The sequence below is a fragment of the Melanotaenia boesemani genome, chromosome 3, assembly GCF_017639745.1.
Source record: "Melanotaenia boesemani isolate fMelBoe1 chromosome 3, fMelBoe1.pri, whole genome shotgun sequence".
In the NCBI taxonomy this organism is placed as follows: domain Eukaryota; kingdom Metazoa; phylum Chordata; class Actinopteri; order Atheriniformes; family Melanotaeniidae; genus Melanotaenia; species Melanotaenia boesemani.
Genome location: NC_055684.1, coordinates 16467427 through 16495401, shown reverse-complemented (window position 1 = coordinate 16495401; position 27975 = coordinate 16467427). Strand labels below are relative to the sequence as shown.

The following is a 27975-nucleotide window of genomic DNA, read 5'->3' as shown; positions in this document are numbered from 1 at the left end:
TTCTGAGAAAATAATAATTAATCAATAACATCAGTAATTAGGAGTTGCAACCTGTATAACTAACTAACCTACCTTTGGAATTTAATGTAATGTGCATGTGTAAATATTATAATATTATTGAAATTCACACTTTCAGAAGATGTTTTTTTATTAGACCACAAAATGACAGTTAAATCTATGGCTACCTTGAACAGAAATGACTGTATTCATAGACAAAGACATGGAGGTTTAAGGAAAAGCAGACAGTTTTCTCAAGATTGATCCCCCGCTGACATAATCAAGTAACAGAAGGTCAGACCCCGATAAAACCCATGATCTAATGGGTCTTCAACTTGAGTTTGGTATCCAGTGTTATTTGCTAGCTTAAAGCTATCATCTGATGGGCCAAAGACGCTAACAGTGCTTTATGTTCCTATAAACTGACCTGCTCTGTGTTTTGCTGGTTGCCATGTCAACCCAGACTGAAGGAAGCGAGTTCATGTGCAGCGTTTTAATGTCTTTTGTTAGTATACATATGCATGTACATACTGTTTCTGTTGTAATACGGCCTTGTCACTGTGATAAATTGTCTACCATAGGACAGGTATAGGGAAAGATGCTCAGTTTTTAAAAAGGTATGAGAACCATGCCGCAAAAATAGAACATTTGCTAAATTTGGAGATCATAATTGTTCTCCACTTGAATATTAGGAAAAATGCCATATTTCCTTCACTCATTCAGCTTATCAGTCTGGTCAGGAAATGTTTTAGTTAAACAAGCTTTTTCCCAATAATCACATACGGAAACATAGTTATGACTGCAGTCTCAAACCACAGCTAACCAAAGCAACACTCCTTCACCTGAAATGTCAGTGCATGTAACATTCATGATATAACTTTAACCTGAAGCAAATTCTTTGAAAACATTCAATCTGCATGCGTGGAGCAGACACACCTGACCCACAGTGTCCACTGCATTACCAAGGGTCTTTTTGAAATTACAAACTTTATAAATCCACTGATGTTACAGAAGAGACTACAGAAAGAGCTAAGAAGAATGGGAACAAGTGGGAGAGGAAACGTGAACAGAAACGTTAGACGACTAATTTTACTTGACAGTTTCTCAGCCACCAGATGAATATTCTTTATTTTAAGGATTTGTTTGGTCATAACCAGGAGAGGAGGATGTGGGACAAAGAAAGGATTACAACCTTCATCTTTTCTCTACATCCTGACAGTAAATGCTTTATACTGCAGTCATGGAATGAAAAAGAAGATCGTGTTTTAGTCTGTTTTACTGGAAACAACAAGCTCCAATTGAGCTGATGAGAATCATGCACAAGAAATGACCAGAAACCCCTCCTCACTTTTATCATTAGTGATCCTCACCCGCTGACAAGCCCATTATTTTGTTCTTCCTGCTCTCACACCGATGTGTTCGACTGTCAGTTGTGCTTTTCTGACCAATTACAGACACACTGCAACTGGAAGTTGGTATGGGTAGTTTGAAAAAAACTTGTTTTCCCTCTTTTTGTGTTTTTCTTACTAGAACTTTACAAGACTATAGAAAAGTTTCACTACATTTCAGCACGGTGCATCTTAAATGTTAACAGTACCATTTGTAGATTGTGATATTCTCACTGGCAAGTAATCAGGCAGCTGACAACTTTCCCACAACACACTTTAGAGCTCATAAACCCAAAGTTTAGGAGGATGCAGGTTTTACATTTAGAGCGAACACATTAAGTCCCGGTGGACTCCATGGAGCTGCCATCTCCGCCTACCTCTTCCCACAACTTAATTAAACTTTAATAAAGTGTAAACGTGAGAGAGCATGCACAAAATGCTTTTCTAATGAGGTTCCTTTCAGTGAGGGTTGTGTATTCATTAGAAGTGAGAACAATGTTCACTGTGTGGTTTGTACTTATGAGTTACTTTGTAAGAACTTACAAGCTATATACATTGTAATATCCTTCAAAACATATTCAAGCATCAGGCAGTTAGAGAGCTTTGTAACAACCCAGTGAGTTAGTGAACTTGATTTTACTCATTCTGACTTAAACTTGAGGGTTTTAAAACAGTAAATCAAAACTTGTATATCTCAGCTTTTAAAATAAATTATCAATAACAAAATCGTTTGGCCTAAAACGTAAACTTTTATTAAAATAAATGACTGGCCTATGTTTTATAAATGCTAAAAAAAATTAAATCAACATGTTTGTGTGTCTTTAAAATGATAAAGTAACATGAATGTTGGTCAAATAACAAATGGACACACAATTAGTTTGTGTGCAAGACACAGAAACATTAAGAGTCTGACATACTGTCTGAATCTGCTACGTATGTATTAGGAAAAACTATGTCTTAAATATACCAAAGCTTCACTCCAATAAATGCCAATGTTGTGACTTAAAATGTCAAAGCAGCTACTAAGCAAACAAGATGCCTCGGTGAAAGTACTATGTCACGCTGTTCTGTCAGCGTGTTCTCTGAATACTTTTCATCAAGTCATGCTTTTTTGGATCCACTCTCTCCTCTTGTGACACTGAAATTTCCCTTCAACCATCTTCAAAGATTTTTTAGCACAAGAGGCTCTTGAAGGGGTTCACAAGGAACCACAAGTGTATCCTATGTAGAAATCTGTTAGTGCCATGCCTCCATATAATGCATGAATGATGTGGATAAATCATTTATTGTGGGGTTGAGTTATTATTTTTTAGCCTTTTAGATGTTTACAAGCAGTGAAGTACTTGGATGCATGTGATGGGATATGTTCCTGAATAAAGTTGATGGCCTCATGGATTGCTGCATCTCACTGAATCTTTACCACATCACTGCTTGTTTCTTTCAGTAACTGGCAGTGTGTTTGGGAGTTGACTGCCAATCAAATCTCAACTTTAAGAAATCCAGCTCTGGTGCAAATGTTGAGATTAATACTCGGGCTGTCACTGAGCTACAGTAGCTGTGGATAATAATGAATGAAAGGGTTTTATTATAGATTAAAGACCAACAGAGTGAGGGTTAATGGTGAATCATTGTAAATTAAAAGACTTTTTATTTTCAGTACCATTAGGGAGGATCAATATCTCTTCTAATATCTTATCTTAATCCTTAGAGCCCCAGCAGCATCAGACTACGGCCATTATTTTGAGACTCATGCAAGTAACTCTTTATAAAAAAAAATGCACTAAAACATTTTTGATTACAGGAATTATAAACACAGCGGAGAAATACACTCACACTAACATACAACTGCAGGATATTGGCAGTCTAATGAAATTATGAAGTCTAAATGTTCCTGTGTTAATGCAGTTTAAAGGGCCAGCAGTAGAGATCAATACTAACTCAATGGTAAGACATCAGACAGGAGACACTGTGTAAGTGTCTATATTTACTAAGGGCATTGTGCGATCAAGGTTTATGAGTTGATACTGGAATAATGAATGCATAAATTAAAAAAAAAATTGCACTTGTATATGCATGTGCACATTTTCGAAGTGCTTAAGTCTGTGTAATGTTACATTTTGTCTCACGTGAGCTGTTTATATCGAGTGGTTTGTTTTCTGGTGCATATTCTACATACATCAACCGGTTTCTCTGCACATGGCTCATTGCAGAGGTTACACATTGCATGCGTTGTTTGTTCACACAAATAAAGCTTAACTCTGTTAATGATGGTAAACGCTACAAAGCTTCCCTTGCTTAAACATAAACCTCATTAGATTCAGTGTAGGAGTTGTGATATTACACCATAAACTTCCAGAGTAGCTTTGTTCTCATCAGGGGGGCTTTCTGGCAACATTCAGACTCTGGGGTGTGTATTACTTGAGTCACGCAGAGCCTAAGTAAATTTGCACACAAATCCAAACTCGGTGTGCTGTAGTGTCTCACTGGGGTTAATTCTTTGGATATAAAAAAAAAACATAAAAACACCCACAGACTGGCAGGCCTGATCAACAGAGCCCAACTTTTATTAATACTCCCTTCCAAAAGACACCCAACACTTTCAACTCCCACACTGCAGACTCCAAGAGACTGATGCTGCGACATATTTCTCAATAAAATGATCATCAAGGAGTTAATTTACTTGTTACAAGTTAAAGTTGTGTTGTTTATTGTTTGTATTTCTGCCTGGCTATGGCTGCTCTTTATTTTCTCTACTCTATACAAGTCCCCCTCTAGACAACCCGATTAAATTAAGATTACATAAAAGATAGAAAATATCATACATTCTTTCATGTCATATAAAAAAGTGCATCTGCTCAAATACACTACACGTAAATAAATTAAGCTGGATTTATACTAGGTTACGGTCATGTGTAAATAAAATCACATAAAACATTTTATACTCTAACGTGCATCTTGTTAGGCAGTAGTATTAAACATTTAATTACATGTTCAAAGGCAAGTTTATGAATGTAAATTTACTAAATTATAAGGTGATGACCTGAATGCACCTTTGTCTGAGGCCATGGCAGTTGCCTTTAAAAAAAACATTCAATCTGCAATTAAAAAGTGAAAACTGCATCAACAGTGGAAGTCAAATGCAGAATGAATACACTCGTATCTCATGTTCTAAGGTACTGTAAACACACATGCAAAACAAAGTGATCCTTCGGTTCATAGCCAAATCAGGTGATGGTCACAATGCGCCCCCTGGTGGATAAAACAAATTCTGCAGTCACTATTTTTTATTGGTTTTTAGGGTTGTGAGCTTGGGTGATTAAGGTGATAAAAAAGACATTCTAAACACTTCATTTCAAGCATCATAAGTGCCCTGTGCAATGTTCTAATATTTAAATTTAAATTAATTATTTTCAGCTCACTGAACCATTTGTTCTACTGACTGATCTGCACTGCTTGCTCAGAAAAGTCTTTATTATGAATAAAACTGCCCAAAACAATGTGATGAATGGTGGAGAAAACACAACTAATACCAAAGTAGTTTTAATTGTCCAATCTTGGATTCACAGTGAGTTTTAATGTGAACACAACCATGTCAGTGTATTCCTCATCAGCTGATTTTATAATAAAAATACTTAAATATGCATGATATACTGCAGTACAAGAGAAGGTGTATACCGTTTTCAGACGTCAAATATGTAGCATTACTGGCTTCATTGGTCCATTAAAACACAATGAAATCTATCACACATTTACAGGTTAGTTTTACATTGATTTAGACAAGACAACTGAGTGAAGAGCAGAGGCAAAGTTTATGTGATATATTTGCCAATGCTGTGAAGAGAGGTATAACGTATGAGGTCACAGTTTTATCGCAAGATTTAAATGACAGCTCATATCTGCCTGCTAGGCGCTCTGTGGTCAAATAAAATATGCCTGTAGTGGATGGGAGAGGTTATAAAACTTCTGGATGTTTAGAAAAAGTGGCTTTGTGAAAAAATGCTGAGGTTCTGCACCTTAGAAGGCTTCAAGAAAATCTGGACAGTGCTGTTTCAGTAAAGCATCTGATAAGATTCTTAAAAAAAAAGGATGATATGCCAAACCAATATCCACTGTAAAATGTGAATCTCCTTTTAGTAATGTGTATGCATGCAGTTAAGACCTCAGCATGCTCATTCAGACATGAAGCAAACATGTTCAGACACCATTTGATTAATGAAGAGGAATGAGTGTCTGAAAGTGGCTTTTATCATGTCATCATTTACACAATAGAAAAATCTTTTCTTTCTCTCCAACAACATGAGGTCTGTTCATACTATCATGGAGGGATAGCATGAATAATAGAACATAGAGGTATGCATGAGAAGGCAGGCAGCAGTTATAACAGAAAGCAAATGGCTACTTAACACATCACACACATTCAAATTCATTCCCACAGCAGATTCTTGTACGCAGGAGAACAGCGCATACTGCCACCATGAACAGCTCATGGAGGAGAAGCATTGCTCTCAAAAGTATGATGCTTCAAGAGGCAAAAAATGACATAATTTCACCTCAGATAGCAACAACATGAAGTGATAAAGGGGATTCAGAATAAGCAAAAGCAGATAAAAAAAACACTAGTTTCACATTTTTTTGGGATGGAAACAGATGATGAAGTACAGAAGTCTTTGGAGTAATGCTGAAGTTTGTTTTCTCCTCGATGGGTAACTAAGTACTGATATGGATTCAGTTTGTTGATGATAGCAGGTGAACTGCATTTGAGAAGGCTGCCATCTTCAACTTGACCACTAGATGTCAGTAATGGCTGCACACTTGCTCCAACTGAATATTTAAGTGGAATTTATTTAAGTAGAATTTATTGTTCTTGTTGGCATAATAACATTCTTATAATTTTTAGAACCTAAAACCTACAAATGAACAATGTAAGTTTAATAATTCATTGAACTGCAAAGCTGTAGGTGATGGTGTTTAGGGGAACTTACTTTTCATAGTGCCTGCTTCTTCGTCATCCTCATCAGAGTTGATAACCATGGTGCCAAGCTGTGACTGCATAGTTCCTGTGTCCTCGTGTTCAATCATTGTCCCAGCTGTACTACCAAGTGAACTCGCTAAAGAACCAGCAGCCCGTATGGTCCCAGAGTCACCTGTTCCAGCCCGCACCATCGTCCCCTGGTCCACCTCATCCTCATCCTGAAATACAGAAGAGTGAGCTACAGTGAACTTCATCTATAATGGTAATGCATTTAAAATCAACAGCCAATGTAAATTCATTTAAATGTGATGACCACCGTAAATTAACTTAAAAGAAAACATTCTTGTGATTTAAGTTAAATGTCTTCTTGTCTTTCAGGGGACGTAGCTCAGAGAATGATGATATTCTGAGGTTTTAAGATGGAAGCAGATCAGCATTTATTGTTTTTAAATATAATCATATCTTAAATGAAGGCTTTTCATCAGTCTAAGCTTCAGTACTAAATTGCCATAAACTCTCCATCCACAAGAATTATTTATGTAGTTTTGTAAAGTCTGTACCGAATTGTCATCGTCTTCTGCGTCTTGTTCTCTCTGCTCTGCCTCCTCTTGCCTCTTCAGTTTGATTTCCATGGCATCTGTGATCAAGGCTCTTAGGATGGAGTTGGGCTTGGCTGACTTGATAAACGGATGCTGAGGGGGAAAAAAAAAGAAAACAAGACAATTACTTCATAAATGGTGCAAAGACGATTTCCTGAAACCTCCTTTAAATCTGACTTAACTGTAATTCCAATCTAGTCTTAATTAGTCAAGGTTATGCTGAAGTTAGAAATAAAAATGCATTTATGAAGCATACCTGACAACATGATCTGCTGATTGCTACTGAGTCCTATAATTTTTTTGTTTGTGTGGAATGAATCAGTTTTGATTTTGAGGACTTGTTTTCTACCGATGTCACTATATTACCTGTAACAACTGAGTGGCTGTAGACCTGTTTTCTGGATTTTTCACTAAACACTGGCTGACAAAATCTTGAAAATTTGCAGACCACAAATCTGGGTTTCGAAACGTTGGGGGAGGGTTGGTAGGAATCATGAAGATCGCCTACAGAAACAAATACAATTCAGTTAATCTTAGACAAAGACATGCACAAAAGTGACAAACATAAATATGAGAGCTGTCAGTCATACAAAATATTTAAGCGCGATTAATTGTGTTAATAGTGTTCAGGCCGATCCAGACGTAACAAACTTTTTATCCTTGTCTTTACACACACCCACATACACACATGCTAGCAATACCCCTTTATAAAACTAACTCCTCCTCACCCTCATCGGGTGTATGTCAGCGTAGGGTGGCTTGCCCTCAGCCATTTCTATAGCTGTTATCCCCAGTGACCAAATGTCAGCCACACAGTTGTAGCCAATCTCTTGAATGACCTCTGGAGCCATCCAGAACGGAGTGCCAATCACAGTGTTTCGCTTTGCCATGGTGTCCTAAAAAAAGACAAGAAGGGAGAAACAAACAGCTGAAGAAGAAGAAATCCAATGTCTCCATTTAAATCATGTACACCCAAAGATGATGCAGATTTGACCCGTTCTTACCGTGAGTTGTCCAGCAACCCCAAAGTCTGCCAGTTTGGCCTGGCCCTCTGAGTTCAGCAGGATGTTGCCTGCTTTTATGTCTCTGTGGATCTTCCTCATGAAGTGAAGATACTCCAGACCCTTCAGTGTTGAGTGCAGAACTGTGGCTATCTCTTCTTCTGTGAGCTAAAAGGCAAACATAAGTGATTAGGACAGATGTAGAGATGTGAACAACTATAGTTCCGTAAGCTGAAGAAACCTAGTGTTACCCTGCATTAACTCAGGCAGGGTGATATCATATATACTAATTTTGCTTATGACTGCAAACTTAGCTTCTGCAGGTAACATGGAAGTGGCTAAAATTGGCTCAAAATGCTATAATTATGTTCAGTGATGTTCTACCTGGATGTTTGAAACTGTAACAACCTCTAAGTAATAAATGAGGCAGAAAAGTTTAAGTTAACAGCCTGGTTGTTGTAACTTAATATGTTGATAACTGCAGCCAAGACAGTCAAGCCTCTTGTTTAAATATTGATATTTCAAACATGTTAAAGTGAGAACTTGTAGCAGGGATTTTACAGTCAGATTCCAATAAATGTTATAAAAATCATAGAGATAAAACAAGGAATCAAAAAGTCTAAATCATATACGTGTTGACAGTAAAGCATTTCTTTCCTTCTTTTTGAAATACAAGGCTGACTGCTATACACATTTACAAATTTACACAGAGGTGAGCATGTGCTTGAGTATTACATTACCGTCTTGTTACGAATTCGGATGATATCGGATACTGATCCGGCACCACAATATTCCATGACAATCCACAGGTCACTGTTTTTGAAGTAGCTGCCATAGTACCGCACGACATGGGGACTGAACACATACACACATCAGTTAGAGCCTTATTGCAATACCATTTTTTAGTGATTTTTATGAGCCAAAAATGGGTTTTTAAATTAGTTTAAAATTAATTTTATGTTAAAATGCAGTTCTCAGAACAATACTGTAATATCAACTTTAATTAAAACAAACTTTGTTTTCCTTTATTTAGGTAAAGCAGCACAATATTCAGTGATCCAATAGTTGACAACTAATTTATTAACAAATGTCATTTATTAGCTTTGTTTTTCTCTCAAAACTGCCGCTGTACCTTCTACTGCCTTGTCAGCCTTTCTGTCCTTGATGCGCATGTGCAGTAGTGGCAACCGGGGTCAGCCGTGACGCCACCGGAAAATTTATGCCAAAACGACAAATTGACAGTAGTGGCAGCATTTTAATTACTCTTAGCACATGTACGTCATGTGTTTGCTATAACGTTATAACAGACATGCCAATTTTAGATAGGAGATGTAATAATGCTAATGTTTTATTCTAATGCTATGTTACAGTGATTTAAAAAAAAAAAAAAAGCGTTGGGGGTGGGGGGGGGGTGTGATGATGTAGCAGGGTGCATGTCTAATTTAAGTTTGGTTTATTAGATTTCAGTTATGCTGGCCAAGTTAACTGTTATGTTACATTATGTTTCTTTGCATTTTTCCATATACATTTTTGTTGAAACATGCACCTTGGTGAATAAATTCTTGCCATTTTGGAAGACCTCTGCCTACTGCCATCTTTCTGCCACTCTAGTCTAGGGATGGTCCGATCCGATCCACTGGATCGGTATCGGGTCCGATCCAGGTCAAAATGACTGGATCGGGCATCGGATTTTTTTATTAGAACCCGTCCGATCCGATCCATAAGCCCAAACTATCTTTGGGGGGGAAAAAAAGTCATACATCTTAACTTGACTTTGCGCGACCTGCCGTAACAAAGGGGAGCTGCCCGTTACCATGGTTGCCATGTGCCTGTTTTCCTCACGTGAGCAGCAGAAGCCAGCAGATCTGTCGTCATGTCTGCTGTGTGGAGTTACTTTGTGTTAACGGAGGAGAAAAGTAAAACAGCCGAATGTAACATTTGTAAAACTAGTGTCTCAAGGGGTGGAAGCACAGTCGGACATTTTAACACAACGAACTTAATAAAGCACCTGAAGAAGCATCATGGAAAGGAGTACGCAGAGTTTTTACATGCGAGTGCAAAGAAAAGCGAACCGCGACAACCATCATTGCAGGAAACACTACAGGTTTACAATGTCATTGATGCATAAGGTGATTTTTCTTTTGACTGGGATTATTTTATTCAATTTAAATATTTGCACTAAGTTGCACTTTTACTTCAAACATTTGAATGGGGCAGCTAGGTCTGTTGTGTTTAAAAATGCTGCTATATCAGATGTGAGCTTATAAGTTTTAATAAAGCCACAGCAGTTGCACATGACTTCAGTTGTCACATATTTTCTTTCTTTCTCTAGGGGACCAGAATAGTTGTTGTACAGTGAATTAGGTGTTTTTTAGATGTCAGTATCAAACAAATTACATCCACGACATATTGTAAACAGCGTTTAGAGTGACAAAAAGAATCGGATCGGTATCGGCCGATCCTCAAAGCTGCAGTATCGGTATCGGTATCGGATGTGAAAAAGTGGTATCGAGCCATCCCTACTCTAGTCACACAACCTACAACAATCAGTGATGGTTTTACTGTTTCTTTTTAAGAATTACAAAAACATTCACACCCTTACCTGTTGCACTGCTGCATGATGGAGATTTCCTTGATGATCTCCTGGAGATCAGACTCCACAGGAACCTGTTTAATGGCTACAATCTCCCCAGTTTCTTTATAATTAGCCTTAAATACAGAACCATAAGACCTGCAGAAACACACAGAGAAAGTTTTATGGTGCTTCATCTGCTTGGATTGTCTGTGGATAAATAAACTTTTTCTCAAATTAACCTATTGGTCAGAAAACACTAGCATACTACTAGGATATTAGGAAAACATGCGATATACGATGACACTGTTGGAAGTTCAGATGACGACACGATCTGCAATAAATAAAATAAAGCTGCCTACGTTGATTTTTTCTCATACCAAGCTTCACAAAACTCTCATGCACAGACATCTGCTGAGCTTTATTGCTTGTGCTATAATAACAACAGTTTTTACCCAACGCTAGATTTTAGTAACTCTTCTACTTAAAAACAATATGGTCAGCAACACAAAACAGATCATGTAATATGGTGTCCTTCAGCCTAAAGCAGGGCTACTCAATTCAGTCCTATGGGGGCTGCAATCCAGCAGGTTTTCAATGTAAACAGCCAATGACGTTCTGCACAATGACTCATTAATTTGAGTCAGGTGTGTTGGAGCAGAGATACATGGAAAACCTGCTGGATTGCGGCCCTCGTAGAACTGGATTGAGTAGCATTAAAGACTAGAGATAAAATAGAAAATTCATTAAATTATAAAAGGAGATTTGCTTTATATTCCAGTGTGGATTGTAAAAAAATAGAATAACTTCTATCACACCAGATAAGATGCCCTCGTCGGCAACGGTGGACCCCTGTCTAACATCATTAGTCCAGATATCCATGGCTGTGTCCTTGTCGGCAGATATGAGGTAATTAGGAGTCACAGTAAAGGTGGGGCCGCAGCACACAACATTTGCTGGATTCGTCTTCAGCTCCTTGTGGTTGTACTGTAGGTGGCAGCAGAGATTACACATGTGTCCCCTGATGTTTGGCACAAGTTCTGGCTTTTTCTGTTAACAAAAGTCCCAAGACCACCATCATTCCCTCGTCCTATGTATCCCCTTCATGCTGGGTGTTGTGTGTTCCGGTTGTTACTATGTGTCTTCTTCGTTTTTTGCCAGTTGTTGCTGCGGTTCTTCTTCTGCGTTTCTGTTATATGATGTTTGGTAACATGAGATGTCCAGCTCGGAGGACTAGATTGTAGATCACTTGTGGGACAACATTGTTACAGTGCCTTGCAAAAGTATTCACCCCCTTGGCCTTTTACCAAATTTGTTACATTGCAACCTCTAATTTGAATATTTTTCACAAATCAGAATTTTATTTGATGGATCTGCACAAAATAGTCCAAGTTTTGAAGTGAAATGAGAAATATAAATACAAAGAAGACATTTCAAAAATAAAAAACTGAAAATTGCCATGTGCATATGTATTCACCCCCCCAATGTCAGTACTTTGTAGAGCCACCTTTTGCGGCGATCACAGCTGCAAGTCGTTTTTGATAAGTCTCTACGAGTTTACCACATCTTGCCACTGGGATTTTTGTCCATTCTTCAAGGGAAAACTGCTCCAGCTCCTTCAGGTTTGATGGTTTGCGCTTATGAACAGCAATCTTTAAGTCTGACCACAGATTCTCAATTGGATTGAGGTCTGGACTTTGACTAGGCCATTCCAACACATTTACATTTTTCTCCTTAAGCCACTCAGGTGTTGCTTTAGCAGTATGCTTGGGGTCATTGTCCTGCTGGAAGGTGAACCTCCGTCAGTCTCAGATTACTGACAGATTGATAGAGGTTTTGCTCAAGAATACTTCTGTATTTAGCACCATCCATCTTTCCCTCGACTCGGACCAGTTTCCCAGTGCCTGCTGCTGAAAAACATCCCCGCAGCATGATGCTGCCACCACCATGTTTCACTGTGGGGATGGTGTTCTTGGGGTGATGGGATGTGTTGGGTGTGCGCCAGACATACCGTTTTCGTTGATGGCCAAAAAGCTCAATTTTAGTCTCATCTGACCAGAGCACCTTTCTCCATACATTTTGACAATCTCCCACGTGCCTTTGTGCAAAGTCAAAACATTTTTAGCAGAAAGTAATGGCTTTCTTCTGGCCACCCTTCCATAAAGCCCAGCTCTGTGGCGTGTACGGCTGATTGTGGTCCTATGGACAGATACTCCAGCCTCTGCTGTGGAACTCTGCAGCTCCTCCAGGGTTACCTTCGGTCTCTGGGCTGCCTCTCTGATTAATGCCCTCCTTGCCCGGTCTGTCAGTTTTGGTGGGCGGCCCTCTCTTGGCAGGTTTGTTGTGGTGCCATGTTCTTTCCATTTGATGATGATGGGTTTTATGGTGCTCCTGGGGATCATCAAAGATTTAGATATTTTTTTATAACCTAACCCAGACTAGTTCTTTGGTCTTCATAGTGGTGTTTGGTTAGCGGCGCTCCTTCATTAGATGTTGCAGCCTCTGAGACCTTTCAGAAGAGGTGTATATACTGATAGATCATGTGACACTTAGATTGGACACAGGTGAACGTTGTTTCACTCATAGTGTGACTTCTGCAGGTAATTGGTTGGACCACAGCATATTAGGGCCTTCATAACAAAGGGGGTGAATACATATGCACATGGCAATTTTCAGTTTTTTTATTTTTGAAATGTCTTTTTTGTATTTATATTTCTCATTTCACTTCAAAAATTGGACTATTTTGTGCAGATCCATCAAATAAAATTCTGATTTGTAAAAAATATTCAAATTAGAGGTTGCAATGTAACAAATTCGGTAAAAGGCCAAGGGGGTGAATACTTTTGCAAGGCACTGTATGTGTGTGTTGTTCTGTGATTAGATTATCGGAGCACACAACACACAGAATGATCAAAACTGTTTAATGCCTGATTTTTTATCTCCACGTGTGAGGTCTTGACCAGAATAAACAACCTAATAAGATAAAAAAAAAAACCTTGTGTGTACCACGCAGCCGCTACTGTGACTTCCTCAGTGGCTCTGCTCATACAGGTTTTGTTTTTTTTTGTCCTGTACAAACCTACACTCTGTATATTTAATTAAGATTAACTGCTAGCAAGTGAAAATCTGTTTTCATTTAAAGGGTCTTGGCTAAAGAGTGTCATGATGAAGATGAACAGGTATGGGATTTACTTAATGCATTACAATGTTTCAATGGCTTTCTGTAATCATCTCTGGGAACTTCCCCAACATTAATATTTTAAAAGTGTTCACACACTAACAATTTCCACAGAAAGCCCCACCCATCAGTATTAATCATGTTTGTGTTCAGTTTACTTTGTTGTGCTTGACCTTTTAGCATGAGAAACAAGCTGTTAGCATCTGTCACTTCATAAATTCCTCCTCTAACCTTTTACATTGATTATTCTTTCATTTGTCGAAAGTCTGTCTTTGACATCTTTTCACTCGTGTTCTGAATATTAAAAAGCAAACAAACCAAACAACTGCAGTGAATATCATTAACTCCAGTGCTGCTAATAATTGCCTAATGTTGGAAAAAGACACCACTCATAGAGCATGAGTCGGATTCAGTTGTGATAGTTGGCGAAAGAAAAAAAAAAAAAAAAAAAGAATGACTGGCATCAGTTGTGACAAACACACAAACACACACACGCACACACACAAAGTCAAACAGGAAGAGCGTTGAGAAACAGGATATGATGAAGAGGCTGCATTTACATTGACAAGCACCAGAGACGAAAGGAGCTTAAACACAAACGAGGGGGAATTAAATGATGCAGAAATACAGGCACGCACCAAGAGGAACAAAGGAAAGAGATATTAAAGGAAAGACTTAAGAAAAAAAAATGCTCCTCTTTAAATAAATAAATAAACTCAGCCAGTGTCACCTATCAGGACTGTGTAATGCCTCTGTGTCACTTATCTTACAGAATGACTCACCCTTCACCCAGCTTCTCCAGGACATCAAAAACTTGCTCTGGCTGCTTGGTGAGACTGTCCTCGCTCAGCTTCTTCAGCTGTCTGTAATGACAGAAAGATGTTGATCAACAGAGATCTTAGCGGTGAGGAATGGGAGAGATAATTACACCAAAACTGTCAAAGGGGGACTGCAGCTACTCATTTAACCACAAATTATGTCCTCAATACGTCCTTAAACTGAAAATTGGAAATAAAATTCAAACTAGTTTTTCAAGATTCAAGGTGTCTAAGCACATTGTGTTGCATCAATATGAATTGTGATGTATAAATAAACTTGTCTCGCCTTGAAAAGTATTACAGATGAAAACAAAGATATTCCAACTGAATGAGAAAAAAAACAGACATGCAGCGATTAACAGGAATGAGAGGCTAGAAAGAGAAAGCATTCAAACCAACTTCAAAAGGTCTTTAAAAAGTACAAAGCTGATACTGTAATTTTTATTAAACAGACTGAGCAAACAAATCAACCAAGTAACTGCTTCAGCTCTACTTCTCCCCCAAAATCTTCTCATTATACACCCATCAATAATTTACCTGACTTTTTCCTTTAAACTACACACATTTATATTAACCTTCAAAAAAGGGGAGTTCATAGTCTGCACTGTGAATAATAAAATCAAACTCGAATAAAGACTGAGTGTCAGAAGCTCAGTCTTTAACGTTAAAGGTCAAAAGATGTTTGTTACCTTGAATTTAAACTGACTTCTAGTGTTTCTCTATTTTCAACTGTGGAGGAAACATACACATTTAACTACAAAAACTCAGAAGGACAACATGCCAGGCTGCATTTAAAAGAATGAAACTAATTGTTTTCTAGATGCTCTCAGTATGTGTCGACTATAAAAATCAGAACTTCTGAGTTATCACATTTCTGAAACGCCAGAACAGCAAAACTGCTGTCAATACTTGAAGCCAAGAAACAAAAATATCTTCAGTGCACAGACAAAAATAGACCTAAACGTGTCCTAGATGCAGACTGTGACAAACCACTCTTAGGATATTGCAGGAAGGCGGCAGGAAATTTCAAATTAAGTCATTCCAAACTGCAGAGATGGGGCTCAAGATGTGGCAGTGTGGGTGGTTTAAATCACCACCTGCAAAGCCAGTGAGGATACCGTCAACCTCAGCTGTTTGTTGTACTCTGTGCTAGTTAGCAAATGCTCGCACATATCACTAAGGTGATTAAATATCTGAACATTAGCATGCATGCATATATTTTTTTCCCCAAAAATAAAAAAAAACAATATATTGTAGGGAATGGATAAATGAAGGCAGAAAATGTCATCTTTCAGAGTTGCACACACACTAGGACTAGTTCAAGCTGGGCACCAGTTCAGTCACACCACCAGACCAGCCTAGACCTGTCCCTTCAAGTCTCCATCACACAAACAGGAGGCCCCACCCCTATTGCTGCTGTGACAATCACGAGCACTGCATTGTACATGCAGGCTTTGTCAGGTTCCCCATGACTGGCCTATTTAATTACTGTATCAGCTGTCAGAGGTATAAATCACAAGGACACACGTTACAATATTATTTGAAAAGATTGTTTTGCAAAATAAAAATAAAAAAAGGACAAATTAATGAAAAATGTAATTTACTTCACCCAGGAATCCTGTGCAATCAGATCAAGATTTTCCTGCAGCTCTTATACACAACAGCCAACTACTGAGATCAACATATTATAATACCAACTGACAATGTTATGACCTAAAATGGATATCTTTGTAGCTTAACCTAAAAACTTCAAGATATCCTCCACCTCAGAAACCACCAGTGAAAATACAAGTGGTGAAGTGGCACCTGTAGCTGATTTGCAGCTTGATATAAGTGTAAATGAGAGAAGACACAAAAATATATGCATAATTATCTGAAGTTTGAATTTACCTTTAAGGAGACACATAGCATTGAACTAACAATGTGTACCAAATGCATTGTACTAAGTGGCTGCTTTAAAAAGTGGACATTTGGGGGCCCTTGGCCTAAAAAACATTGAAGACCCCTTATCTAGAGTGCTTTAATTCTTTCAGTGAAGGATATGATGGCTGCACATTGGTGGTTAGCACTGTTACTGTTACTGTCACACTAAGAAGTTTCCCAAGTCTAACTTTATCTGGAGCCCTTCTGTAAAGCTTGCATGCTCTCGTTGTACAAGCATGGGTCATCTGGGCACTACAGCTTCCTCCCACAGTCCAGAATCTTAGTGACTGACACCAGGAATCAGGGTGAGCACAAGCGGTTGTTTGTCATGTTGATGCTGTGATGGACTGGCGACCCATTCAGGCTATATGTCTTATAGCAACTGGGAAAGGGTCCAACCCTGAACTGGATTGAGCAGGTTTAGAAAATGAACTGATGATAGACAGCTTGGTTAAAAGTGGTTGGCTGCTTATTATCAGCCAAAGAAAGACCTGGTGAAGCCTTGCAGAGTGATGCAGATGATGACATTTACATCATACGAGCCTAATGCATGAGCAGACATGGTAACCATGAACTTGGCTCAGCTGAGACTAACACATAGCATATCGTTGATCTCTATTCTGGTGACTAGTTTGCAAATAGATGTTACACAAAATCACTGATAATGTCAAAGAAAACTAATACTATGTTTAAAAAGATGGCGAAGATGAAGTAAATCATTGAGCTTTCTTGTACAGCTTCAAATGTCTCCTTAAAATAAGTCAAACCTCAAACACTGCTATCAAAGTGTTTGGGAAGCATAGACGGTCTGTGGCTTTCTAAAACCCAACAGTCACAGTTTATAATTTATGTCAACCAGTACAACCACAACCAAAGCTGCCCAGTGTCTAATCTTGAGGCCAAAAGCAACAGAAGACAGAGCAGAGTCCTGAAATGTTAATGTAAAAAAGGATCCCTTAAAATTCTTTTCAAGTGGATTCTGTGAATATCTGGTCAAAAACGGCCCATCGGGCACGCTGAATGTTTACATTCCTAAATTTAAATTGCTTTCCAGAGCTTGCCTTTTTAAAATAAATCCATTTTATTTTTAGAGAACAACCACTGTAATATTTATGTAACTGTTACAGACAGGACCAAACACTACTCTGAATGGGTTCCATAGTTAAAATGTGTGTTTGGAGAGAAAAGTTTGTTTCAGGTGAATTTATGTGAACTTCTTACAACTATGGAGAAAAACTTTGAGGATAGGAACCCCCCTTCTTTTTTTCCCAAAGACACAAACTCAAAAGCAGTTTGCTGCTATGAAACATCTTCTGTTCTCATACTTACAAAGAGAACATTTGGCACAAAACACAAGGATAGTTTCAACTGAGGAATATAAAATCCTCTCCAAACTTAATTCTTGCATCAACTGGATGAGGAAACAGTAAATGACTGAGTGGACGTGATAACAGAGAGAGCAGTGTGTTTTACCAGAATCATTCTGATAAGTGGACAGAAAAGGAACTCCTCGGTTCCTTCTGTCAAACACACTGAGCTTAAACACTAGTTCCAGCTCTGAACAATGAACAGCCGTGAATAACACTAATAATTTGTCAGTGTGTTCACATGTTTATTGAAAACAATCATTCCAAGTTGAAGATACAAACTAATTCTCCAAAAACAAAGACAACCTCTGATAAGTTAAAAAAGAAATAAATAAAAAAAATTCTTGACCAGTGACATTTAAACAGCGACAACTGTCACATTTTAAAAGCCATTACAAAATCATTTCCCCAAATTTAATGATTCAAAATCAGTTTCATCTATTAATTTCTTTTTCTAATTTTTCTTTATTTTAGTAGTTATTTAACAGAGACTGCATGTATTATCACTTTTATCTCATGTCATAGATGTTCAAGAGGACAATTTACAGAACATTGTCTAAATATTTTTTATGTATTTATTTTTTTTGGCAACAATTGCTGTTCATTGTGCACTTCAAGGCAGGATATTATGTACTGGAAAGAGGCTCTTACAGCTGTGAAATCACTGTGATTAGATACAATACCAAACAAAACAATAACATGAAGCAACAAGGGTAACAACAATACACTCCTGTGTTGTAAATTTCCCAGAAGCTGCATTCACTTAATATTGCTATAAATATAATATTTTCCTAATAACTGTACAAGCCTGATTGGCTGCCAGGCCAACAAGCAAAAAAATCAATAGCTTAACTAATTGTGTTTGGAAGCTTTTGTCTCATGTTGTTTAAAAAAAAAAAAAAAAAGGAAAAATGTTCTTACTGATGTCATTTCTGTCGAGTTTTTCCATTTTATTGTGTCATATTTAATCCTGTAAGTTTCATTCCACTATTGCAGCATGTTTGTGTATCAGACAGCTACATATGTGGGGCAGGTTGAATCAAGAAAATTATATTTGCGTGTACAGTAAGACCTTTATGTCACTGTCAGTGCACTTAATCTCAGTAACAGTTGATCAATATCAAAGTTACTACAGAAAGGTAGATATGGATCCCAGACATCTGAGAGTTCAAAATATCTGAATGTGTCAAAAGTCGCATAAATGTACAAATATATAATCTAGCTTGAATACTATCATAGTATTCAACCTCGTGTTATATGTATTCAAGCTTGTGTTATATGTCAAAACACAAGCAACGGAAATGGCAAAGCCAAAATAAGCATGGTAACAATGCCAAAGCTGTAAACTCCATGTTTATTTATTTTTAATAATAACTAGAATTTATTTTGTCAGTTACATCTAAACGTAGATTATAGTAGCCCTGAGCATTAAGAGGCCATGCACACATAAGTCTGGTATTACACACTGAGCATAACAGTTCTGTATATTTTTTAAAAAAAAGGTGTCAAATAATTAGTTTAGCAAGTATGGATTGTGAAGTTGTTTATGATAATGAGAAAGCAGAAAGTCATACCAAGGTCTGGGCGAGCCTGTTTACACTAGAAACTAATAGAAGCATCAATACTGGTAAATGATGGACACATCCTTACACAGGACACAATGTGGTGTGAAATATGATTATATCCGTCACAGATCAACAACTACATCAATGACACTGAATTTGTTATTATATTTTTTAAGGCTGCTCTTTCCTGTTGCCCAATTTTTCACTATAAGAAAAACAAAATCCATTCAGTGGTCTCTGATGTCCCACATACACCAGTCATGTTGCACAAACCCTGCCTTTCTCTCAAAATCACTGAATGTGTCTGCATCTGCTCTGAGCTGATTCCGTTAAACCACTTTAGATTAAAAGCAGCTAAGCGAAGATCTACAAACAGAGTTAAGGTATTAAACTAGATCACTGAGTCTTTGATAGTGACAATCCCCAGGGATCTGGCACAACAGATCAACACAGGCTCTTAGCTCATTACAAAGGACAGCAAATCAGTAGTATTAGCATACATGTGTCAGTGCTTACGAGAGGACTTTTGTCTGAAAAGGTTCAAGAAAAAAATATCGAATTTACAGCTTTTCCTTTACGTTTCTAGACATCTAATAATGATCTGATTAGAAGATTAGCAAACATGATGGCTCTGTCATTTTAGAATACATAATACAAATTACTTTTCCGCAAAAATGTTATGTTGTACTCCCTGGAGGAAAAGTAATCTGCGTGTTGCCCACAGTGAGACTATTTTTTAGCTGCACCTGATAATATTTTTAAAAAAGTACAGACTAGTACACTACAGACTCACAGACGAAGCTGGCTTTTCAAATTTAAAGTTCCCATAAAAACTTTTTATCCCCCAACTCAAGCTTCAGAAGAACTGTTAGACAGTACGGAGGACCGACAATTTAACCGACAAGTGACAGCTAAGGACATAAAAGTCAAATGGAGGAAAAATTCAAATAAAATAAATTCAAGAAGCAAATGTATTAAAGAAATAAGATGTGCATATTATGGTCTTCCTTTTTGCAACAATTTCCAAAGGGTCCGTACCTTTAAGACGAAATTATGTTACATTATCGAGCTTAGTAACATTACACTAACGTGCTGCATGCGGGAATTTGGAAACGGTTCACCTCTCCGCTAAAGTTCACTATGTCAGGCTAACGTCTGATTAAAATACCAAATGCCTAAATCTTTTCATTCTTAGCTTTACCTGCGAGGGTGATTCCTCATTTGTACTTTATCTTTGTTCTCCATGTTGTTCCCTTCAGCACATTCGGGCTGTCCTGAATCAGGTCTTCAGTCAAACTTGAATCGAGCTGGTCAACGCCAAGTAGACAGTCGATGCTAACAGTAGCTGATCGCCTACTGTTAGCTCGCTAACAAGCTAGCGGCTAACCCGCTGTTTCACAGCTGCGTCCCCGGTTGACGTTACTGCTGCTGCTCGGTAGCCGCCAAAACGCAGCGTCTTTTCATCATTTTGTAAAGCGGGGTTTATGCTCTGAACAAGCTTCGCCTGGCTGCGGTATACTGGCCGTAGGGTACATTATCCTCCCATGTCTGAACAACTTTAGACTTGTTTGGCACCCGTTGTAACATCCACCTTAAAACCAGGAAGAGTAGTAAGAAGTCGGCAGGAAGGCGGTGCAAACAAAGGCTGCAGCTCAACACATCGCCGGCAGAGGTCGCTACGTACATGGACGTAAAAACAGAGATGGACATCTAGAATAATTTCGTTAACAATACAATTTAATCAAATAATTTGTTGAGTAAATTAGGGGAGAATTGACGAAAATTTAAAAATATTTTACATTGAGAAATATATCTACCAATGCCAGCTTTTCAAATTAGATTTACCATTCATTGTGACAGTAAACGGTTCTGTTTGGCATGGATTTGAACATGGACAAGGAGACTGAGAATACTAAAAAAATAACCAAAGACAACTTCTGGATGGAAAATTATACTGTGTAATAAAATGTAAATACTAGTGTTTAAAGTTTAATGTTTTTCTATATATATTTTTTCACAAACTCCTGAAGAAATTCTGAAGCTACATTTACACTGTAAATCAAGCATGTCAAACTGGTCCAGCAAAGGGCCGTGTGGCTGCAGGTTTTTGTTCCAACCAAGCAGCAGCACACCAGATTTGACTGATTCAATCAACTGATCTCAGTCTTCAGACAGCTGATTGGTCAAACTGTGTGCTCTTGGCTGGCTGGAACAAAAACCTGCAGCCACACGGCCCTTTGCTGGACCAGTTTGACATGCCTGCTGTAAATAATAAAAACCTACTGAGGGATTTTAAAATATACCTACAGTACAGTGTTCACTAAGTGACTGGGCTTCCACACAAACACAAACTGTCCAAACACTTACTCGTGGAATAAACATCACAGAGGCAGAAAGATACATTAATAGAATAGTTTATTTTATTTAGAGAAACAAACAGCATAGTGATGTTCACATATGATCAGTCAACATCAAAGGGGGTGAGCGGAAACCATCTTGTGACCAGGAATGAACAACAGGACAGCCGATCTGAAGAAAAGAAATATGCACTAATTAGTCAGAGCCAGCTGGTTTTTATTCTAATATTGTTCAAGTTGTAGCAATGGATTAAATGTGATGCTCATAATGTCTAAGTTAATGCAGTAAGTTGCACAGAAGCTTGATGTTACGATTAACAGGCAGGTGTGGTTTGCTGAGAGACTCACAGTGGCTTTACTCCCCAGAGGGCCGCACGCTCTCAAAGATGCCCGCGTCCCTCATGGTTTCGAACTCTTTGACGGCATCGTATTGCTTGTAGAAATCAGCATAGGCCCTTTTCCTGGGCTCCGTCACTGTGTACTTTAAGAAACAGAACACAGTTTACTCACAATGTCAACCTAAACCTAACAACAAAGCTTTGCAGCTAAATATATTAGCTTTAGGATTCAAATGTTCAGCTGATATCAGTGGTAATTTCTTTTATTAATGGTACTCAAATAACACTTACTTCATCAAAAATCACCGTCCAGCAGACCACATGATATTTCATTATTGCATTTGTTTAATTTTAACCAATTATTTAATGTTTTGCTTATAAAAACACCCTATGACAAATGAGCCAGTGAAGAAGTTTCATATCATACAGCACACTTACATATAACAGGCTAAGTTTCTATAAAAGGACTGAAAATGACCAGATAAGTAAACCGTGTTTAGTTTTTGGTGAAACAACACAGTATAAACCTATTATAGAGGAAATATGACTTCTTTTGTGATTTGATGCTGTATAGAAAAAGACAGGAGTGATGGGAATCTGGCAATGTGCTGGAATTCTGTGCAGATCGTGGATAGACAGGTTTACCTTTTAGGAGCCATGATTGTGGTGAGGGGGAAATTAGAGCAGAACCCTTCTCTAGCCAAGTGGTTTACAGGTAACAGAAAGGATTTATATACAGGGGCGGGTCTAGAAAAGTTCTGATGAGGGGCTGAGGTAGGGGGGACTGACCAAGAAAAAGGGGGGCACGTATGAGATTTTTTTTTTTTTATGGTCTAGATTTTAGGAAATAATTAGTTGATTACTACAACTTAAGTGGTCATCAGATGTTAATTTTGGAAAAACAAACAGCTAATGATATTTTTCAGTGTTGATGTAGAACCCCATATAGAAGTGCATTTACACAGCTGGCTTGACTGTCCTGAAGCATCCCAGTACAGAACAGCTACTGGTTACTCTATTTGACCCAATTACTTTCATCTATATTTGTGAGTCTAGATTTAGACTGAACTGTTAATGTGCCAAACCATGCAGCCATACCTTATCTGATGATGCTACCAAGAACAGCATTATAAAAAATGAGCATGATCTCAGGTCAGACTCCAAACAGCCTGAGTCTGCGTAAGAAATTAAGCCTTTCAGCCAGTCTGCAGCACAGATAATTAACATGGGCACTCCAGCACAGGGTATAGTAGTATATTCACTTTGTCACTGACAGATTGGAAAACATTATTGTTGGATGTTAAAAGTGTTTGTTACATGTGTGAGGACCACATAGTAGTCACATGGAGTTGCTATAGTTTTTTTTTTACATTTCTGTACCATAACCACAAATCCTGGCAGTGCCAAAGGACAGGTCAGTGGTTAACGCGGTTATTTTTAAAATGATCTCCTGGCTCAGGTTTTTTTGCCATCACCCCTGAAAAGATCAAAATAAATTAGCTTGACCTTATGGGGGGTCGGAGGGGTCTTGTAGGGAGGGTGGGCCGGGGCAGGGTAGGAGACGCAAACTATAATTTGCATCTATAAGAACAGAGTGGAAGTGAGCTCTTCTGGGTTTGTAGACTGTCAGGTTGCTGCATCTCACCGTTTTTTTCCTTTTTTCCTCCATTTTACCTTTTCTACAGCTTCATCAGACCAGAAATGTTCAGCAGGGTGATGGTGTTTAAAACTCCAGGTTTTTTGTTGCAAACGTTTTCATGGTCATTATTCTTTGGACAGCTTATGAATATTTTTGTTGCATCTATTTTTGACGTCGCACACATTCTCATATTAGACTCAACACAGAGGCGTGTTGCTTGTCAAATTCATTTGGCAGCTTGTTTCTTTTTAATATGAAAATTAGATTTAGTTCAGAATCTTTATTTAGTTGGGAAGAGTCAAACGAGTATGTGTTTTCAGAATATTTAGCTTCCACCTACTGCAATGTGCAATTACTCTGTGCTTGTGGGAAAAACCACTGCTCTGTTGCTCTAGCTCTGTGTGTATACATTTATACTGTGAACTTGGAACGACTACAGCATGAATAAACATTTAACTTGGTTGAAAACACAAAATACTGTGATGCTTACAACATAATAATACACATCTGTGTGAGTTTAAGCGCCTGGTTGCTCTCTGACTCACTCTCCAGCTTCTAGCATCTGATGCATCGTTAGCAGATCAGTGGGTCAACAGTCTGTTTGGTCGTTGAGTTTCTGTAACTTCTCTGCTTCTCCTGGTGTTGTTAGCGCCAGCTAGCTCCTCTGTTATGCTATGCTGCTGACTGACTCGTGTTTCTACAGTTAGCGGGTGATCAGAAAGATTTAAGTGAGTGCAGTTTGGTGATCTATTTTGGTTTTGATATTTTCTTGATATACTACTGGAGTTGGAATCAATTTTATGTAGATACAATGCTTCAATACTGACAAAACTCATGGATCACATAACAGACTAAGGCAAATGATCCATATATTATATACAGATTGCATAGTCGAGGATACATTGAAGTTCTTGAAATTCTTTATGCTTTGTAGCGTTATAATTCTAGCCTCACTCAATGCAGTTAAAAGATGGTAAGATGGTTTAAAAGATTAAAAAACAATATTCTGTCATGTATTAAAAAAAGATAAAATATTCTTCTGTAGACCTGCAAGTAGCCCAGTATCTAAAATGTTAAATGGATAAAATCATGGATGCAGCAGTTACTATGTAAATTGGGTTTCACTCAAAACAATTAAGTTTTACTTTCTTCTGACTCACATATTTACAATGTGAAGAGATTTTACTGACTCAACATGTCAAGTTGTATCATAACTTAATGGACTGTCAAATATAAGCCGTTTTGTTTCAGATGCGTGATGACCATTTTGCACACACTTTTAATTATGTCTTCATATGATTTTAATTGTTTCACTGTATTTATCTTTATGTTCTATTATGTTAAACACAGTGAATTTCTTTTATGAATTAAATGTGCCATATAAACTAACTTCTCTTGACTTACACTGAAAGTTTAGGAAAACAATGCGAGTTCAGTTTTAGTTTTACCCCTGCTTTTGTGGCTCTGTTTGGCTAAGCTCATTCTCTCCTACATTTTTGTCACAGTCATGGTATTATATACACTCGGGTGGCTCCGTAGATCAATCAATTAACAATTATTTAAAGCTAAATTTAATACATCTCATTTTAAGATTTTTTCATTATCCTGACCTTGTTTCTACTTTTGGTTTATATAAGTCAGTGGTTCCACCCTGTGCTGAATTTAGCACAGATTTTTAGGATTTTAGGATTTCAAATGTGAGATTCTCACAACATATAATTTATTCTGGTTGAGTCCTGTCCTTTGATAAAGCCAAAGTTAAATAAACATACAGCCTTACCCTTATTCATTAAAATGGGGACAATCTGTGGACATTATTCACAATGGCTCTAATGTTCAAAGCCTCAGAGACCCCCTGTGCTCTTTGAGGGACCCCCTTGGGTGGCCCCTGACCCCAGGTTGGGAACCAATGATATATGTCACTGCAAACATTATAGTTGGGACTGTAGCTACAACCTTGACCTGCTCTCACCTTGAACCCTAGTGCAGCTACAATAGCCAGGGTGAAAGCAATGGGCAGATGAAACCTCAGACGCTTCGCCAGCAACCCCCTCATCACTGGCTTTGGAAGAGACATGGTGGATCACCTGTGAAGAAATTAGAACTTTATTATTGGGCAAAACAGACTTACATAGGTCATCAACTTGCATAAGATCACAGTAGGGTTTTTCTGAACACCTAAAAGAATAAATAAAATAATAATAATAAATATATATATATATATATATAACATAACATTTAACATTGTTATCGGTCTGATATCTATAAAGACTAAGTTTGAAGCTGTGTACAACATGGGAGCATCAGATTTTCACACTGGAACAAGACTATTTTGTGTTTTAGTTCTACCTGTGTATAGATGAAAACAAATTAAACAGATGTGTGTTTTAGTTATCATGTTAACAGGGTGTTCTAAATTTTAGGAAACACCAACTAAAACAATATTAAAAGCAAAAACAAGTATATATTATGCAGCAAACAATTGAAGTCTTTCCACAAGTTTCCTGTAAAGGATATTGGTAAATGTTGTTTTAAGGCATTCTTTATAAATAAATGTGACCTTAATTAAATACAGCTGTTTACAGTGTATGAAAAGGATGTGACTGGAAAGACTTATCACTCTTATACAGAAGCCCCACAGAATTTGCTTGATTTAGCCTTTGGTGTCCAAGTTTTTCTTGAAACAAGTGAGGCGCTGGTATAAAACTACAGCAGGTTTAAGTTATTGCTTTAACTCCTGTAATTGGTCCTGACACAAACTGATCTCTCACCTATACTATTTGAATTTAAGCAATGGAGGAAAAAAACAAAACTGTTTTCCCCCACTTTTCCAAAGTTGGTTTTTATGTTAGAGAAAACAGAGATCAACTCACCTTACTTGTCACAAATGCTAATTAACATCTACCGATAAACAAAATCTTAAAATAGTTGGTTATATACAGTTTGTGTAGTTAATAGTTAAACATTTTAATTGTTGTTAGTTGAATGGGTGACAGAATCTAGTGTAACCCCCAAAGGGTCCGTTAAATTCAGTCACTCCAAAAGTAGCCGCTGCTCATTAAATACGGTTCAGCCAGCTCCTTACTACATTTGGATTGCATTGATGATAAAGAAAACAGCGTTGTCACAATTTTTAAAAAGTCTATTAATTCTACCTTTCAGTTTGTCAAAAACTTGCGATTCTGTGTCAAAAGGTAGATCGCCATCATGTACAGTTGACAAGTCATGTCAGCGCTTCTACTGTGTGACCCCTCTGTGACTGGGTAGCCTTTCAGTTAGAGACTTGTCTTATTTTACACTGACAGACACACGTCAAACATAATATACAATTACAGAATTACATACAGTGTGTAGTAAATAATACGAAAAGAAAATGAAGTTTTGCTTCCTGCAGCTGCATTAGGTCAAAGTACTGCTAGCTAACCCAACTACTGACACCAGATAGTACATATTTTACTGTCTTACTATTACGTGACCTTGTCTCTTTAGTGAAAGCAGTCGGTTTCCAGAAGAAAGTTTAATGTTTGGACTGTGTTGCAACACAGTTAACGTGCTGCCGATTAGCAATAAGCTAATGATGACTGCTAGTTGAGCTAACATAAGCTAGGTCAATGAAAGCTAACAGTTAACCAGACTGCAAGGAGAGGGAAAAGCAACGATTTTACAGAAACTTGACAAATTCAAACGCAGTTAATGATTTATAAAAACCAAATGTTTTATGCTAAATTCAATATACAAAGTTACATCTTTAGGCGGGTAAACAATTAAGATACTCACAGTTACGACTCACGACCTTCACGAAACACACTTTAGCTGCTTCACCCGAACCGGAAGAGCATATACAGGATCCAGGAAAGGACAAAAATCAGAAGAAGGAAAAAATAAAAATTAAAAAAAATTTTTAAAAAAAGCTGAACGAGCGTGAGATGTCAGTCTCTCAATATCAAATACAACGTAGATGCACGTATCTTTTTTTTTTCTTTCATGTAGAAATTCCCCAAACAAAATCTTTTTATTGATATTTCGCACACAAATATTTTTAATTTGTTTTCTTCACAATATCTTAGAGCATTACAACTGGACCTGCAGCACAAGTGCCAAACATTCACGTGTTTCAACGATTTTAAGTAAATATCTTGGGATCCTCTTTACAAAAACAATTTTAATTTGAATGAGCAGTGACAATTTGTAGTAGCAGAATTTGACCACAAGAGGGAGGTATAACATTTTTATCAAATAATCTTTCAACGTACACCATTTC

The 27975-nt window shown here is 37.7% G+C and overlaps 2 protein-coding genes across 2 annotated transcripts in view; both read right to left on the bottom strand.

Annotated features, from left to right (window-relative positions):
- LOC121636622 (serine/threonine-protein kinase 4-like) overlaps nt 1–21006 on the bottom strand; it is a 31013-nt gene extending 10007 nt beyond the window's left edge. The window contains exons 1-9 of the mRNA XM_041980278.1: nt 20582–21006; nt 14490–14570; nt 10560–10688; nt 8698–8812; nt 7961–8125; nt 7685–7852; nt 7323–7460; nt 6918–7049; nt 6368–6575 (exon numbers count right to left, since the gene is read on the bottom strand). Of these exons, the coding sequence (XP_041836212.1) occupies nt 6368–6575; nt 6918–7049; nt 7323–7460; nt 7685–7852; nt 7961–8125; nt 8698–8812; nt 10560–10688; nt 14490–14570; nt 20582–20625 (1180 nt within the window). The 5' untranslated portion in view covers nt 20626–21006. The remainder of the gene's footprint in view (nt 1–6367; nt 6576–6917; nt 7050–7322; nt 7461–7684; nt 7853–7960; nt 8126–8697; nt 8813–10559; nt 10689–14489; nt 14571–20581) is intronic.
- Nucleotides 21007–21778: 772 nt separating this feature from the next.
- LOC121636623 (cytochrome c oxidase subunit 6C-1) lies at nt 21779–27574 on the bottom strand. Its single transcript, XM_041980280.1, has 4 exons — nt 27492–27574; nt 25687–25801; nt 22086–22218; nt 21779–21909 (listed from the first exon to the last, which is right to left on the bottom strand). Exons 2-3 carry the CDS (start codon nt 25789–25791, stop codon nt 22093–22095), a joined length of 231 nt encoding a protein of 76 aa, XP_041836214.1. The 5' UTR covers nt 25792–25801; nt 27492–27574; the 3' UTR covers nt 21779–21909; nt 22086–22092.
- Between the last annotated feature and the right edge of the window lie 401 nt (nt 27575–27975).

Coding starts and splice junctions, on each gene's coding strand:
- LOC121636623 (XM_041980280.1), bottom strand. CDS start 25,791: ATGTCTCTTCCAAAGCCAGTGATGAGGGGGTTGCTGGCGAAGCGTCTG. Junction 22,219..25,686: donor TAGCTGCACTAGGGTTCAAG/GTGAGAGCAGGT, acceptor TGTTTCTTAAAG/TACACAGTGACGGAGCCCAG.